The sequence below is a fragment of the Geotrypetes seraphini genome, chromosome 3 (genome assembly GCF_902459505.1).
Source record: "Geotrypetes seraphini chromosome 3, aGeoSer1.1, whole genome shotgun sequence".
Classification (NCBI taxonomy): Eukaryota; Metazoa; Chordata; class Amphibia; order Gymnophiona; family Dermophiidae; genus Geotrypetes; species Geotrypetes seraphini.
In genome coordinates, this window is record NC_047086.1 from 275,541,313 (window position 1) to 275,555,717 (window position 14,405).

Below are 14,405 nucleotides of genomic sequence, written 5' to 3' on the forward strand. Positions count from 1 at the left end.
CCAGTTTATAGGAGCCGTGCTGGACACTGTTTCCTCCGTGCCTTCCTCCCTTCTCCACGGCTGGAGGCACTGCTTCGCTTGGGCCGGCAGGTTTCGCAACTGCAGGTAGTGTCGGCTCAACGTATGATGGTGCTTTTGGGGCACATGGCGTCGACGGTCCAAGTGACCCCATTTGCCCGGTTGCATCTGAGGATACCTCAGTGGACCTTGGCCTCGCAATGGCGTCAGGACCGCGACCCAGTATCTCGACACTTGACTGTGACTCCGTCTTTCAGACGCTCGCTCCGTTGGTGGACCAACTCTACCAATGTGTCCGGGGGTTTGCTCTTTCGCGTCCCTCCGCATCGCAAGGTCCTGACGACGGACTGTTCGGAGTATGCGTGGGGGGCTCATCTGGACGGTCTGCGAACGCAGGGCCTATGGTCGGCTGCGGATCGTCGGTGTCACATCAACGTGTTGGAGCTTCGTGCCATTTATCTGGCTGCTCGGGCCTTCGGTCACCTCCTGCGCGATCAAGTGGTTCTCGTTCGGACGGACAACCAGGTGGCCATGTATTACGTAAACAAGCAAGGGGGGACGGGCTCTTGGCCTCTGTGCCAGGAAGCCCTGCGCCTTTGGACATGGGCCGTCTCTCAGAACATCTTCTTGCGGGCGGTTTACATTCAGGGGGAGCTGAATTGTCTGGCAGACAAACTCAGTCGTCTTCTCCAGCCGCACGAGTGGTCGCTGAACTCCCGGGTTCTACGCGAAGTCTTCGACCCGCTGGGGGACTCCTCAGGTGGATCTGTTTGCTTCACCCGAGACTCACAAACTACCCCTCTACTGTTCTCGGGTGTACTCCCGGGACCGTCTCGAGGCCGATGCATTTCTTCTCGACTGGGAGGGGAGGTTCCTTTATGCGTTCCCTCCTTTTCCTCTGATTTTGAGAACGCTGGTTCATCTAAAATCGACCAAAGCTACTATGATTCTCATTGCGCCTCGTTGGCCAAGACAGCACTGGTTCTCCCTGCTTCTTCAACTCAGTGTCAGGGAGCCTCTGCTTTTGCCTGTCTTTCCCTCTCTGCTGTCTCAGAGTCGGGGTTCGCTGTTACATCCCAATCTTCAGTCTTTACATCTGACGGCTTGGTTCCTTTCCCCTTGACTTCGGTTCCTGTTTCTCAGTCAGTACGGGAAATTTTGGAGGCCTCTCGGAAGGTCTCGACTAGGCTTTGTTATTCCCAGAAGTGGACCAGATTTTCATCCTGGTGCTCCTCGAACCACCTGGACCCGAGTTCGGTGCCTGTGTCTTCGGTGCTGGAATATCTGTTGCATCTGTCGAATTCTGGTCTGAAGACGACTTCCATTCGAGTGCATCTTAGTGCCATTGCTGCATTCCATCAACATCTCGAGGGTCGTTCCCTCTCTCTGCATCCTCTGGTGTCTCGTTTCATGAGGGGCCTTGTGAATGTTCATCCTCCTCTGAAACCTCCTCCTGTAGTGTGGGATCTTAATGTGGTCTTGGCTCAACTGATGAAACCACCTTTTGAGCCTATCGACAAATCTCTTCTTAAGTTTCTTACTTGGAAAGTGGTCTTTTTGATTGCGCTCACGTCCGCTCGTCGGATTAGCGAGCTACAGGCTTTGGTTGCGGATCCTCCTTTCACTGTGTTTCATCATGACAAGGTGGTTCTTCGCACCCATCCCAAATTTTTGCCTAAGGTTGTGTCTGATTTCCACCTCAATCAGTCCATTGTTCTTCCGGTATTTTTCCCGAAGCCCCATTCTCATCCTGGTGAGGCGGCGCTTCACACGCTTGACTGTAAGAGGGCGTTGGCTTTTTATCTCCAACGTACTAAGTCTCATCGGAAGGTTCCTCAATTGTTTTTGTCCTTTGATCCTAATCGGGTAGGACATCCGGTTTCCAAGCGTACCTTGTCCAACTGGTTAGCTGCTTGTATCTCTTTTTGTTACGCTCAGGCTGGTCTCCCGCTCTCGGGTCGAGTCACGGGGCATAAGGTCCGGGCGATGGCAGCTTCGGTTGCTTTCCTCCGTTCTACTCCTATGGAGGACATATGTAAAGCTGCCACCTGGTCTTCGGTTCATACGTTCACCTCCCACTACTGTCTGGACTCCTTGTCCAGGAGTGACGGCCGGTTTGGCCAGTCGGTGTTACGTAACCTGTTTTCCTAAATTGCCATCCTCCCACCTACCCTCTTTCTGGTTGGCTTGGAGGTCACCCATGTGTGAGAATATCATGCCTGCTTGTCCTGGGATAAAGCACAGTTACTTACCGTAACAGGTGTTATCCAGGGACAGCAGGCATATATTCTCACAACCCGCCCACCTCCCCGGGGATGGCTTTTCTTTGCTTGATATGGAACTGAGGACCACGAGGTGGAGATGCGCCCTCTAGTGGGCAAGAAGGCTAGCACATGCGTGGTGCAGTGTGCAAACTTGAAACTTCTAGCAAGTTTGCTTGAAAAGCTGTCCGCGCTGGGGCTCCGTAGATGACGTCACCCATGTGTGAGAATATATGCCTGCTGTCCCTGGATAACACCTGTTACGGTAAGTAACTGTGCTTTGTCTGCAGCTTTCCCATAATCAAAGTCCTCAGGATCTGGGCCCTCCAAGGAGATCAGCATGAGATTATTTAGCGTGCTTTGATACATGCGATTTCTCAAACATGACTTGAATCTTTTAAGGGCAGAAAACCCCCTTTCGCATTCAGCTGTGCTCACTGGGATCACTAGCCCAATATGAGCTAGTTTGGCTAAATTTGGAAACGACTCTTTGAGCGCTAATGTTGTTGCCATTTTTAATAAAATTTGTTTTGGATTGAAGTCTTTGTATGAATGACTTCTGATCATTTTTGATGCAACTGGCCATTCTTGCCTGCTACTTTCATATTTTAAAATTGGAGGGCTACCATTTTTGGAGTAATGAGCAAAAAGAATTTCAGCAGACTCACTTGAATCGTGAGTTTCTGCATTGAAAACTTTTGAAAAGCTGGAAATAATTGGCATGTCAGGGAATCTTGCATCTAGGTGCTTCACAACTGTCTCTAGGTATTTATCATATTTTGCAATTTTGAATGTCATTACATCACTCTATGTATAGACAATGCAGAGATCTGACCATTCTTCTGCCAGACAAAGATGAAGGCTTTGAAAATATCTCCCAGGAGTGTCTTTCAACTGCATGATGGACAATTTTGTGGCGAGCAAAATTGGCTCAATTTCGGTAAGATTGACATCTTGCCTTTGCCAAGCCTTAGATAAGTTGGACAACAAAGATAATACATCTGAAAGCATCATCAGAGAGGAAACAAATTTGTACGTTATAATACATCTGCTTAATCCTTCAGCTGTGATGTCATTTCGTTCAGTGGCCTCTCTTTCCAGCGCAGCTATGACACTCATCATGCACTGTCGTAGTGACTGTACTACAGAGATGAGACAGCCATCTAGTGTCACTGGCCATTTTCAGCTTAATCTGGGGAATGTTCAGAATATTTTGCATTTCTGTTAAACCAGCCATCCTAACTGATGAATTTTGGAAGAAATAGAAAAGCTGCCTTAAAATGTCATTCAGTTTTGTTAAATAAGGTATGGCAGCTGCTGCTTGGGCACTTGCAAGGGCCAATCGATGGTTTACACAGTGGCAGTTGTCAGATGTTTTATCTTTAAGCAGTTTTGCCACACCTTTCTGTTTCCCAATCATAACAGCTGCTCCATCTGACCCTAGTCCAACCAGATTAGCAGTTTTCAAGCCTAGTATGTCCATAATCTCACTCAGTGTGTTGGTTATAGTCTCCGCTTTGCCATCACTCATATTGCGGGTTGATACAAAACTAATTTTGACCTGTTTAGTGACCTGGCAAACATATTTAATGTAAATAATTAATTGTTTTACAACTGAAATGTCTGTGGTTTCATCACACAGAATACTGAAAAAATTTTCAGCGTCATATTTCTCAGTATGTTAGACTTTACTTCTGATTCTAAGACATCCAGCAGCTCTTGCATTATTCTTTCTGAGGTGTAATGTGCATTTTTACCAACATTGAGATGTTCTAAAAAGGAACAACCCATTTCTTTACAGTGTTCCAACAGCTTTTCAAACAACGTTGTATGTGGTAACTCATTTTTTGCCAACCAATACACGGATCTTAAAGCTCCCACAAAGGCATCTCTCTGTAAGATATTTAACATAGATACAGATCTTTCAATTTGACCGATTCCAGTTTGCTCTAGTACATGCTTTCCTAAAAGATCAGAAGAAGACTCAATGTGTGTTTTACTTTTTTCATGGTCCAGCAAGCTTTCTTTTCGAATTCTTGTGCATGGCACATTTACCCAAGGTAACTCCCTCCTTGGGAGGTGTTTTTTTTTTTTAAATATTTCATGCACAATGAGCACCACATACCATTTTCTTTGACCATTAGCCAATCAAACTCTTTAAACCATTGTTTGTTTTTGCCGGATAAGCGGTGCTTAGATTTATCAATTGGCAGAGTGTGTGCTGAAAAGATTTCCCCTGATGGACCAGCCTCTGCAATGTCTTTGTCTGAAATTGCCACATCAGCAGTTGACGCTGCACCTTCATTGGTTTGTGGCGTCTCTTTTCTGAAATAACTGAGCAGTGTTGTTTTCTGAACACTTTTTTTTACTCATGTTGGTAAAATGAAAAGTACCTATGAATAAGACTTTTGAGTGGTAACGTGGGAGTCTATTGGATATTCAGTGCACACTTACACTACAGTAGGGCAAGATATGAACAAAAAAAGGAATGGCAGATGTGTCACTTTAACAGGAACCAGTGAGTGCTACAAGGATTTTTATTTTTTGCTCGTCTGGGCTTAACCTGCCCCAAACACTCTGTGATGAAAGAAGAGGGAAAGGCACAGCCAAGTCTGGCCCTGGACTCTTTTTTCCCCTTTCTGGAGGACCTACTGCTATTAAATATTTCTATAGCACTCTCAGATGTACGCAGCACTGCACAGAGTCACTAAGAGTACTAATGTGATCAAAGAGGGAAAAGCACAGCCAAGTCTGGCCCTGGACTCTTTTTTTTCCCCCTTTCAGGAGGACCTACTGCTATTAAATATTTCTATAGCGCTCTCAGATGTACGCAGCACTGCACAGAGTCACTAAGAGTACTAATGTGATGAAAGAGGGAAAAGCACAGCCAAGTCTGGCCCTGGACTCTTTTTTCCCCCCCCTTTCAGGAGGACCTACTGCTATTAAATATTTCTATAGCGCTCTCAGATGTACGCAGCACTGCACAGAGTCACTAAGAGTACTAATGTGATCAAAGAGGGAAAAGCACAGCAAGTCTGGCCCTGGACTCTCTTTTTTTTTTTTTCTCCCCCCCCCCCTTCTGGAGAATCTACTACTACCCATCTACAGGGTAGTAGATGGGTGATGTGCCCGGCTGAAACACGCTAGGGAGAACACTGCACTTGATTGAGAACTCTCAGGTCTTGCACAAAGTGCCACTTGCAACTGGATTTCTTTATGGGACAAATTGGTGTGTAGGTGATTATCCCATGTTTTCCTAGGGAAGCAATTTTAGATTTAATGCCTTCTATGGCCCCTGGATATAGGGTACTGACTAGCGCTGCCCAATTCACGATTTGAATCGGTTCACCGATTCACTTCGGGTGAATCGATTCGAATCGAGTTAAAACAAACAAAAAAAAATTGGCTTCCCAATTCGGCTGACCCCCCTCCCTCGCCTCCTAAAACAGGAGTGGCAGCGCTGCTCTTGCTGGCCGTCCGCTGCTGCATCTGCTTTAGAGGGCGAGGGGGGAAGGTCAGTTGGGAAGTGGTGGCGTCCGGCTTCCCCTCTGGCCTCCCGCTTCCCCCTGGCTTCCCCTCACCGTTTACCTTATAGGGGTCAGGGTGGGGGGGGGGGACAGGCCTTCAAAGAGGGGGATATGCCTTCAGGGATGGTGGCACAGGCCTTCAGGGGGGTCAGGCAGGCCTTCAAGGGGGTCAGGCAGGCCTTCAGGGGGGTCAGGCAGGCCTTTAAGGGGTAGGATGCAGGCCTTTAAGGGGTGGGATGCAGGCCTTTAAGGGGGGGACAGCCTTTAAGGGGGGGGACAAGCCTTCAAGGGGGAAACAGGCCTTCAGGGATGGTGGCGTAGGCCTTCAGGGGGGACAGGCAGGCCTTCAGGGGTGGGGTACAAGCCTTCAGGAGGAGGTGCAGGGCTTCAGGGGGGGACAGACTTTCAGGGGAGGGGGGCCCTGGTGTAGAAGTACATGGAGGGGGAGGGAAGGGGGGGTCAAAGAGATGTGCATATGCCGGACTTTGGGGGGGGTGAAAGAAATAATGGGTCTAAAAATAGAGGAGAAGGAGAGAGATGATGGACAATGGGATTTAGGGAGGGAAGGAACAGAAAGGGAGAGAAGTTGAACACAAGGGATGGGGGATAGAGATACTGGATAGGAGGGTAGTTGGGAAAAGAAAGGGAGAGATGGTGAACCCTGGGGTGATGGGGAAGGAGGGAGAAACTAATTTTATTTTCTGTTTTCTGATTACAATATGTCAGATTTGAAACGTGTATCCTGCCAGAGCTGGTGTTAGACCGCAAACATGAGCTAGGATTTAACAGAGAGAGGAAAAGTCTTTTTTGTTTGTTTACACCACAGCGCCAGTGTGATTAGGAGAAGGTAAAGGGGGTGAAGAAGATATAAAATAAACCCACCAGGATGTTTGAAAAAAACAACAACAAAAAACACCCAATTGGGAAGGAAAATCAAATCGAAAAACCAATTCAATAGGCTGTATCGAATCAAATAAAAAATTTTTTTCCCTGAATCGGGCAGCACTAGTACCGACGAACTTTAGGTCCTCAGTATCTGGTTTTAAAACTATTTCTACTTCCCGGACATAATGGGCACATCCATAGGGGTCTGACTTTGTAGACCAAACTTCCTGGGGAATGTCAGAGTGAAGTTGGTGATTCAGGGGCAGAGAGGACATCCATGGGAACAAGAAGCAGATCCCATTTCCAAGTACACCAACCAAGTATTCAGATCCCTGAAATGTAACGTAATCTTATTTGTACTCTAATTGTAATCTATTTGTTATATCACACAGTAACGTACAGTCAATTTAATATCCAATTTGCAAGTTCTTCCGGAATTAATCCAGGTCATCTCCTCCCTTGTAACCAAAAAAACCCCCCCAAAAACCCAAAACTATTGTAACTTCACTGGAAATGTCCAGTTAGCTCTTTTGTAATCCGCCTTGAACTGCAAGGTATAGGCGGAATAGAAGTTCCTAATGTAATGTAATGTAACGTAACGTAAGTACCCTCCAACAGGGGTGGGTGGCAAGGAATCTGGTGGACTTCTTCTCTTTGTTCTCCTACATCTGGGCAAGTAAGAGCAGATAGCTTACCAGCAGCTACCCTTGGATGTCTCTTGGGCCTGGAATATGATTCATGCCTAAGGTGACCATATGTCCCTTTTTGAATGGGACTCTCCCATTTTTAATTAGCTTGTCCCATTGTCCCAAAGCACAGCTTCGGGACACTGAAATGTCCCGTTGTTTAGCAACCCACTGAAGTGTTCTCCCTAGTGCAGGAGTGCCCAAAACGAATCAACCCGCTTGTTTCCCTTTGACAACCTGAGGCAGCCTTTCTCAGCTTCCCCTCCCTCAGAGCACACCTCGGCCAGCGCCGGCAAAGCTTTCTCTCTTTCAGACTCCCGCAAAAGCCTACAGTGCTAGTACCTGGCAGAGCCCCACAGGCACTCATAGTTTTGTCCTCGTGTCTGCAACAACCTTCACGAGATCATGGTAAAAATATGAATGTAGGGCAAGTCGATCGCCCAGGAACAAATCAGGTGCGTTTAGCAACTGCACAAGCCTTCCCCCGCCCCCCCAAAGTCAAGTCTGACATCGGAGAGGATATTCCAGACTGGCCCGGAACTTATTCTCTGATGTCAGAATTGATGTGGTGGGGGGGGGAGGCTTGTGCAGTCATTGCACGCACCTGGCCTTTTGCTTGGAGAAATCGGTGGTGACTGGGGGGGGGGGGGCAGGGAGAGAAGAGGAAGACAGAAAGAAAGAAAGGGGGATCAGGGAGAAAGAAAGAAAGGGGGGGGCAGGGAGAGAGAGAGAAAGAAAGACCAAAAGAAAGGGGGCAGGGAGAGAGTAAGAAAAAAAGAAACATAGAAACATAGAAAAAAGCAGCAGAAAAGGGCTATAGCCCACCAAGTCTGCCCATTCCAAGTATCCCCTCCCCTGAATTTACTCCCTTAAAGATCCCACGTGAGTATCCCATTTTCTCTTAAAATCCGTCACGCTGCTGGCCTTTATCACCTGGAGTGGGAGTCTGTTCCAATGATCCACTACTCTTTCGGTGAAAGAGAAAGAAATGAAAGAAAGAAAGGATGTACAGTCAGAAGGAAGTGCAACCAGAGACTCACCAGACAACAAAGATAGGAAAAGTGATTTTATTTTCAATTTAGTGATCAAAATGTGTCAGTTTTGAGAATTTATGTCTGCTGTCTATATTTTGCACTATATTTGTCTATTTTTCTAGTTACTGAGGTGACATTGCATATTTACTAGTTACTGAGGTGGCATGTCATCTGCCTTGACATCTTTGAAATTCCCTCAAATATAAATGATGATTAACATTTTCTCTGCGTATAGTGTGCTTTGTAGGTTTTTTTTAAAATTTTATGGTTACCATTATGCATTATTAAGATGATATGGGCTCCTTTTACTAAGGTGTGCTAGTGTTTTTAGCACACGCAGGAGATTACCACACGCTACGCTTCTAGAACTAATGCCAGCTCAATGTTGGCGTTAAGGTCTAGCGTGCGAGGCAATGTAGCATGTGCTATTCCGCGCATTAAAGCCTTAATGCACCGTAGTAAAAGGAGCCCTATGTGTATATGAAAAATGAATGGAAGAAATGGGGGTGGGATTGGGGGGTGGGACTAACAATTAATAGATGTCCCGCTTTGATGAAAAAAATAAATGGTCATATTATTCATGCCCAAACCATTTCCAGAAAGAGGTTGGGGTGGGGGTCATACTCAGATCACATTGCACTCATCCATAATCCAGCATGGACAATGAGCGATTTAATGCAGGCACATGGAATGTAGTCTTCCTCCAGTGGTTTGCAAAGTTAGGCAGCATGATGTGTCATTAACACAGCAGATTCAGGGATGAAGCGGAAATGTGGGCCAACTGAACCTCTCTTTTAGCATATGGGCCCACAAATCAGTGGCAATTCCTCAACCTCCACTGAAGGGGAGGCAGGGGGGTTGCAGGTGATTATGATTTTCAGTTTGGCAACTAAATCTCTGCCCAGTAAATTCACAAGTGGTCTGCTTGCTACTGAATCATAATAGCTGCTGAGACTTCCTGTGGCAGTCTTGCAAGACTGCTGTGAGGGTACCAGCAACTATTTTAAGATTGGTACCTGCAGATGGGCACCGTTCCTGCCCCCAAAGAGGCTATTAGACTACCAAGGTTTAAGGCCAGGCAGCTCTGGGAGCCAGGTCTCTGCCCAGGGTGTGTGTGTTTGGGGGGGTGGGGGAGCAGTAGCGTGCATTTTCTGTCAGGAGGGATTGAGCCACTTTCAGCTTCAGTTCCAACCAAAACTAAGTGGTGAATCTTGCTGCAGATTGGGTTTCAGATAGAACCAAAACAAATGGTTTTGGCCAGCCTCTAGTCTAAATAGTTGTTTTCTTACTTCATGGGAATTATGTTGAATTTCCTTCACTCACTTATATTTCATGGAAAATAGTGTGATTACTTTGGCCAATTAACTGCAATAGAATGCATTTATGCCACCATTGCTGAATGTATGTTACATTTCACTTTTCTACCTCCTAGCCTGCTTCCTCAGGAGATGACAGAGCCATGTGTTTCACATGTAGTGTATGTCTGGTTTGCTGGGAACCTACAGATGAACCTTGGTGAGTTTAACTATATGTGGGTGATTGTGTTCTTTCCTGTTTTTACATATGTTAACGTGGTATTGGTAAATCTGTTTAATTTAACCATTGTCTACCAATAGTTAGAACTGACTTATCACTAATTATCTGTCTTGCTGCGCCATATGCTTGGAATAAACTGCCTGAATCCCTACAGCGGGCTCCATCTCTAGTAGAGAGTTGCGCGGGGACAGAAATCCCACCCATCCCCGCCAAAGTCCCACCCGTCCCCGTGAGGAATCCCTCCGTCCCCACCCGTCCCCGCGAGGAATACCCTCCGTCCCCGCCCGTCCCTATAAACTTCAGAAATAGTTATTTCATTTAATTATGCTACTGAATTAAAGGCTCTGGTAGAAACCCATTTACAAAAAGCAAAAAGACTTTATTAATTTGGAAATATTAATTGGGAAGAATACATACTTTGTAAACGGGTTTCTACCAGAGCCTCTAATGTTTATAAATTTTTATCAAATATATGTGGGAATTCAATCGTGTAAGTCAGACTAAATGTAAAGACGCATTGAAAATACTGCTATGATAGCCTAGGACCATTCATACCACGTTATAACATCACACCATCAATATATGAAATTATAAAACAACGGAGAAAAATAAACCTCAAGTGTGAGAGGCCGGGACTACACAAGTACCCGAGTCTATTCACATCATCACTGGTTTATAAAAAAACTCCGTGTACATTTAAATCAATACTTCTTCATTCACACTCAATAATTTTTTAAGAGTTTTCAAGGAATATTTTCAAAAATGTTTCAGGGTGATATATAGAAACCTATTCATGGCATGAACCAAATCCCAAACTAATCATTAACAGCACGAGGGCTACAGCTCAGCTAAACAGGTGTATGCAATTTGTTGAGGCATGGAAGATTGGAGCACAAGAATGAGAACACAAAACCACTCATCTGAAAAAACCGGAGTGTCCCAAACGATTCTCAGTCCTTTGTCCCGTCCCTTTTTTTGGACAGAAAAGTCCTTCTGTTTCGCCTGAAAGGCTACATCAGGGGAAAGATCCAATGTCCAAAAGAAACTCCTGCTTCCTTCAACGCCATACAAACTTGCAGCTGGCTTCTCTCAGAATAGTGTTGGGACTGCGAGACGCGCCCGGTTCGAATAAAACAACTTACGAACCGGGCGTCTTGACGTCATCACACAAACGTGATGCGTGATAGGCTAAGCCCCAGCCATTCACACACCAAATAAACTCTCTGTATTACAGATAAATTTAAGATTAGCGATCTTAAAGTTCTAAAGACAATCTAACGTTCAGAAGAAAGGTTGCCATTCATGACAAGTATTTAGACCCTTAGGCTCCAAGGTTTGTAAACGATCTATCCATAACTGCTCCTTCTGCCAGAGCACTCTCCTAATGTCTCCTCTCCTTAAAGATATGGGCAACTTCTCAATCACACAACATTTTAAGTTCTCAAACCTGTGATCTTGTTGTACACAATGTGCTACAATCGGGGCCGTTAATTTACGAGTATTTAAACAACTCTTATGTTCTGTCATTCTTACTGTTAGAGTGCGTGAAGTTTGGGACGGGACAAAGGACTGAGAATCGTTTGGGACACTCCGGTTTTTTCAGATGAGTGGTTTTGTGTTCTCATTCTTGTGCTCCAATCTTCCATGCCTCAACAAATTGCATACACCTGTTTAGCTGAGCTGTAGCCCTCGTGCTGTTAATGATTAGTTTGGGATTTGGTTCATGCCATGAATAGGTTTCTATATATCACCCTGAAACATTTTTGAAAATATTCCTTGAAAACTCTTAAAAAATTATTGAGTGTGAATGAAGAAGTATTGATTTAAATGTACACGGAGTTTTTTTATAAACCAGTGATGATGTGAATAGACTCGGGTACTTGTGTAGTCCCGGCCTCTCACACTTGAGGTTTATTTTTCTCCGTTGTTTTATAATTTCATATATTGATGGTGTGATGTTATAACGTGGTATGAATGGTCCTAGGCTATCATAGCAGTATTTTCAATGCGTCTTTACATTTAGTATAAATTTTTATCAACACAACTAATATGCTACTTTATCCTGAAACAAAAAAAAAAAAAAAAAAGAAATAGAATTCTTTTCCTACCTTTGTTTCCTGGTTTCTGCTTTCCTCATGTTCTCATTCAATTCCTTCCATCCACTGTCTCTCTTCCTTCTGCATCATTTGCTCTGTTACTGTGCCTCTCCCTTTCTTCCCCCTTCCAAATTGGTCTGGCACCCATCTTCTTCCCTCCGCTCCCCCCATAGTCTGGTATCTGTCTTCTTCCCTGCCAGCGTCTTCTCCCTACTCTCTCTTCCCCATTTCCTTTCAGCGTCCTTCTCCCCCCTCTGTCTTCCCCATGTGCTTTCAGTGTCCTTCTCCCCCCTCTGCTTCCCCATGTCCTTTCAGCGTCCTTCTCCCTCTCTGTCTTCCCCATGTCCTTTCAGCGTCCTTCTCCACCCCTTTGTCTTCCCCATGTGCTTTCAGCATCCTTCTCCCCCCTCTGTCTTCCACAAGTGCTTTCAGAGTCCTTCCCCCCCGCCCTTCCCATGGCCTTTCAGCGTCCTTCTCCACCCCTTTGTCTTCCCTATGTGCTTTCAGTGTCCTTCTCCCTCCTCTGTCTTCCACAAGTGCTTTCAGAGTCCTTCCCCCCCCCCTCCGGCCCGTCTTCCCCATGGCCTTTCAGCGTCTTTCTCCACCCCTTTGTCTTCTCCAGTGCTTTCAGCGTCCTTCTCCCCCCTCCTCTCCCGCCCCGGGTGCAGCACAGCCGGCCAGGTCCCCTTACTTTTGTGGCGCTTCCCCGACCGACCGACCGACAACAGCCCCGGTCCGACAAACCTCCCTGCCCTTAACTGCGAATCTGCTGTAAGAAGGTAATTTAGATTCGCGGCTACAGGGCAGGGAGGATTGTCAGACCGGGGCTGTTGTCGGTCGGTCGGGGAAGCGCCACAAAAGTAAAGGGACATGGCCGGCTGTGCTGCATCCGGGGCGGATTGCCCCCTCCCTTGGTAGCCACTCGAACCGCGAGGCTACTCTCCGTCTCCTTACCTGCCCTGCCTGCAGCACAGAGCCGAACGGAAGTCTTCCCGACGTCAGCGCTGAAGCCCTCCCTCCCTCCGACGTCAGCGCTGACGTCGGGAAGACTTCCGTTCGGCTCTGTGCTGTAAGCAGAGCAGGTAGAGAGAAGAAGAGCTGCGCGACTGAGTACATCCAGCCCCGCAGGAACCCCGCGACCCTCGGAGGCGTCCCCACGGGATCCCCGCGACCCTAGGGGGCGTCCCCACGGGATTCCCGCGACCCTAGGGGGCGTCCCCATGGGATCCCCGTGACCCGAAAGGGGAACCCGAGGGATGCCCGTCGTCCCCGTTCCCGTGCAGCTCTCTAGTCTCTAGCAGTATTCAAGTCCAAGTTAAAAGCTCACCTCTTTGAGACTGCTTTCAACTCTAAACTCTCCTTTTTGGGTTTTGCATCCCCAGCTCTCTGTCATGTCTGTCTGTCCAAGATAGATCGTAAGCTGTTCCGAGAAGGGACTGTCATAATGCCAAAATGTACAGCGTTGGGTACACCCTTCAGTGCTATAGAAGTGTTAAATAGTAGTAGTAGTAGTAAACATATCTGTAATTAAACTTCTGACATTTGTTCAGTTCTCAAATTTCTATATTAAAAAATGTATGTGTCTGGTAGCAAAACAGAAAATTTAAGGGAATCAAATTTGGCTTTGGGTGAAAAATACATTGAAGACGCATCAGAATGTGTGATGCAAAGAAGTAAACTTTCCCTTCAAATATGCCCATTGTGTTTCTATGGGAAAAGGAGTTTCAGCAGGGCTCTTAGAAACTTTGGTACAGTAAAACATATCAATCACAGAAGTGTTCCTTTCATAGTAACATGCTTTTCCTTCTTTTCTACTTTCCTGGTCACAAGTTAAAAACACTAAGGATGGGCTATTGTCTATGATGACATGTTTTTTGCCAGTAATAGTGTGTACTATTTCCCACTAATATGTGAATGTGTAATTCTTCACACATGCATGTAAAAGTGTGCATACTCTTTGCACATAATGCAGAGTTTGAACACCTAATGACATTGGTTCTGAGTTCAGAAAGGAACCCCCCCTCCCCTTTCCTGGGAAAAAGGCAGGAAATACTTTGGCTGCTCATCTTATCCCTAAAAAATATACAGTTAACTCTCTGTTAACCAGAATTCAATTAACCAGAGCTCTCAAGTATCTAAAAAATAAAAAAAATCTAAGAAATACTGTAATACTTTAAATGAAAATAAAATCAGTTTCTGGTGGAAATTTAAGTGTAAACTTGCACGCTACACCTGAGTATGTCCACGCTTTGCCTACCACATATCTGGTAGTTAACATAGTAATATAGTAGATGACGGCAGATAAAGACCCGAATGGTCCATCCAGTCTGCCCAACCTGATTCAATTTAAATTTTTAAATTT

The 14,405-nt window shown here is 45.9% G+C and overlaps 1 protein-coding gene across 4 annotated transcripts in view; it reads left to right on the forward strand.

Annotated features, from left to right (window-relative positions):
- BIRC6 (baculoviral IAP repeat containing 6) overlaps positions 1-14,405 on the forward strand; it is a 1,530,571-nt gene that overhangs the window by 272,856 nt on the left and 1,243,310 nt on the right. For all 4 annotated transcript variants that reach the window (XM_033935681.1, XM_033935678.1, XM_033935679.1 and 1 more), the window contains one exon: positions 9,844-9,926. In XM_033935681.1, the coding sequence (XP_033791572.1) occupies positions 9,844-9,926 (83 nt within the window). The remainder of the gene's footprint in view (positions 1-9,843; positions 9,927-14,405) is intronic.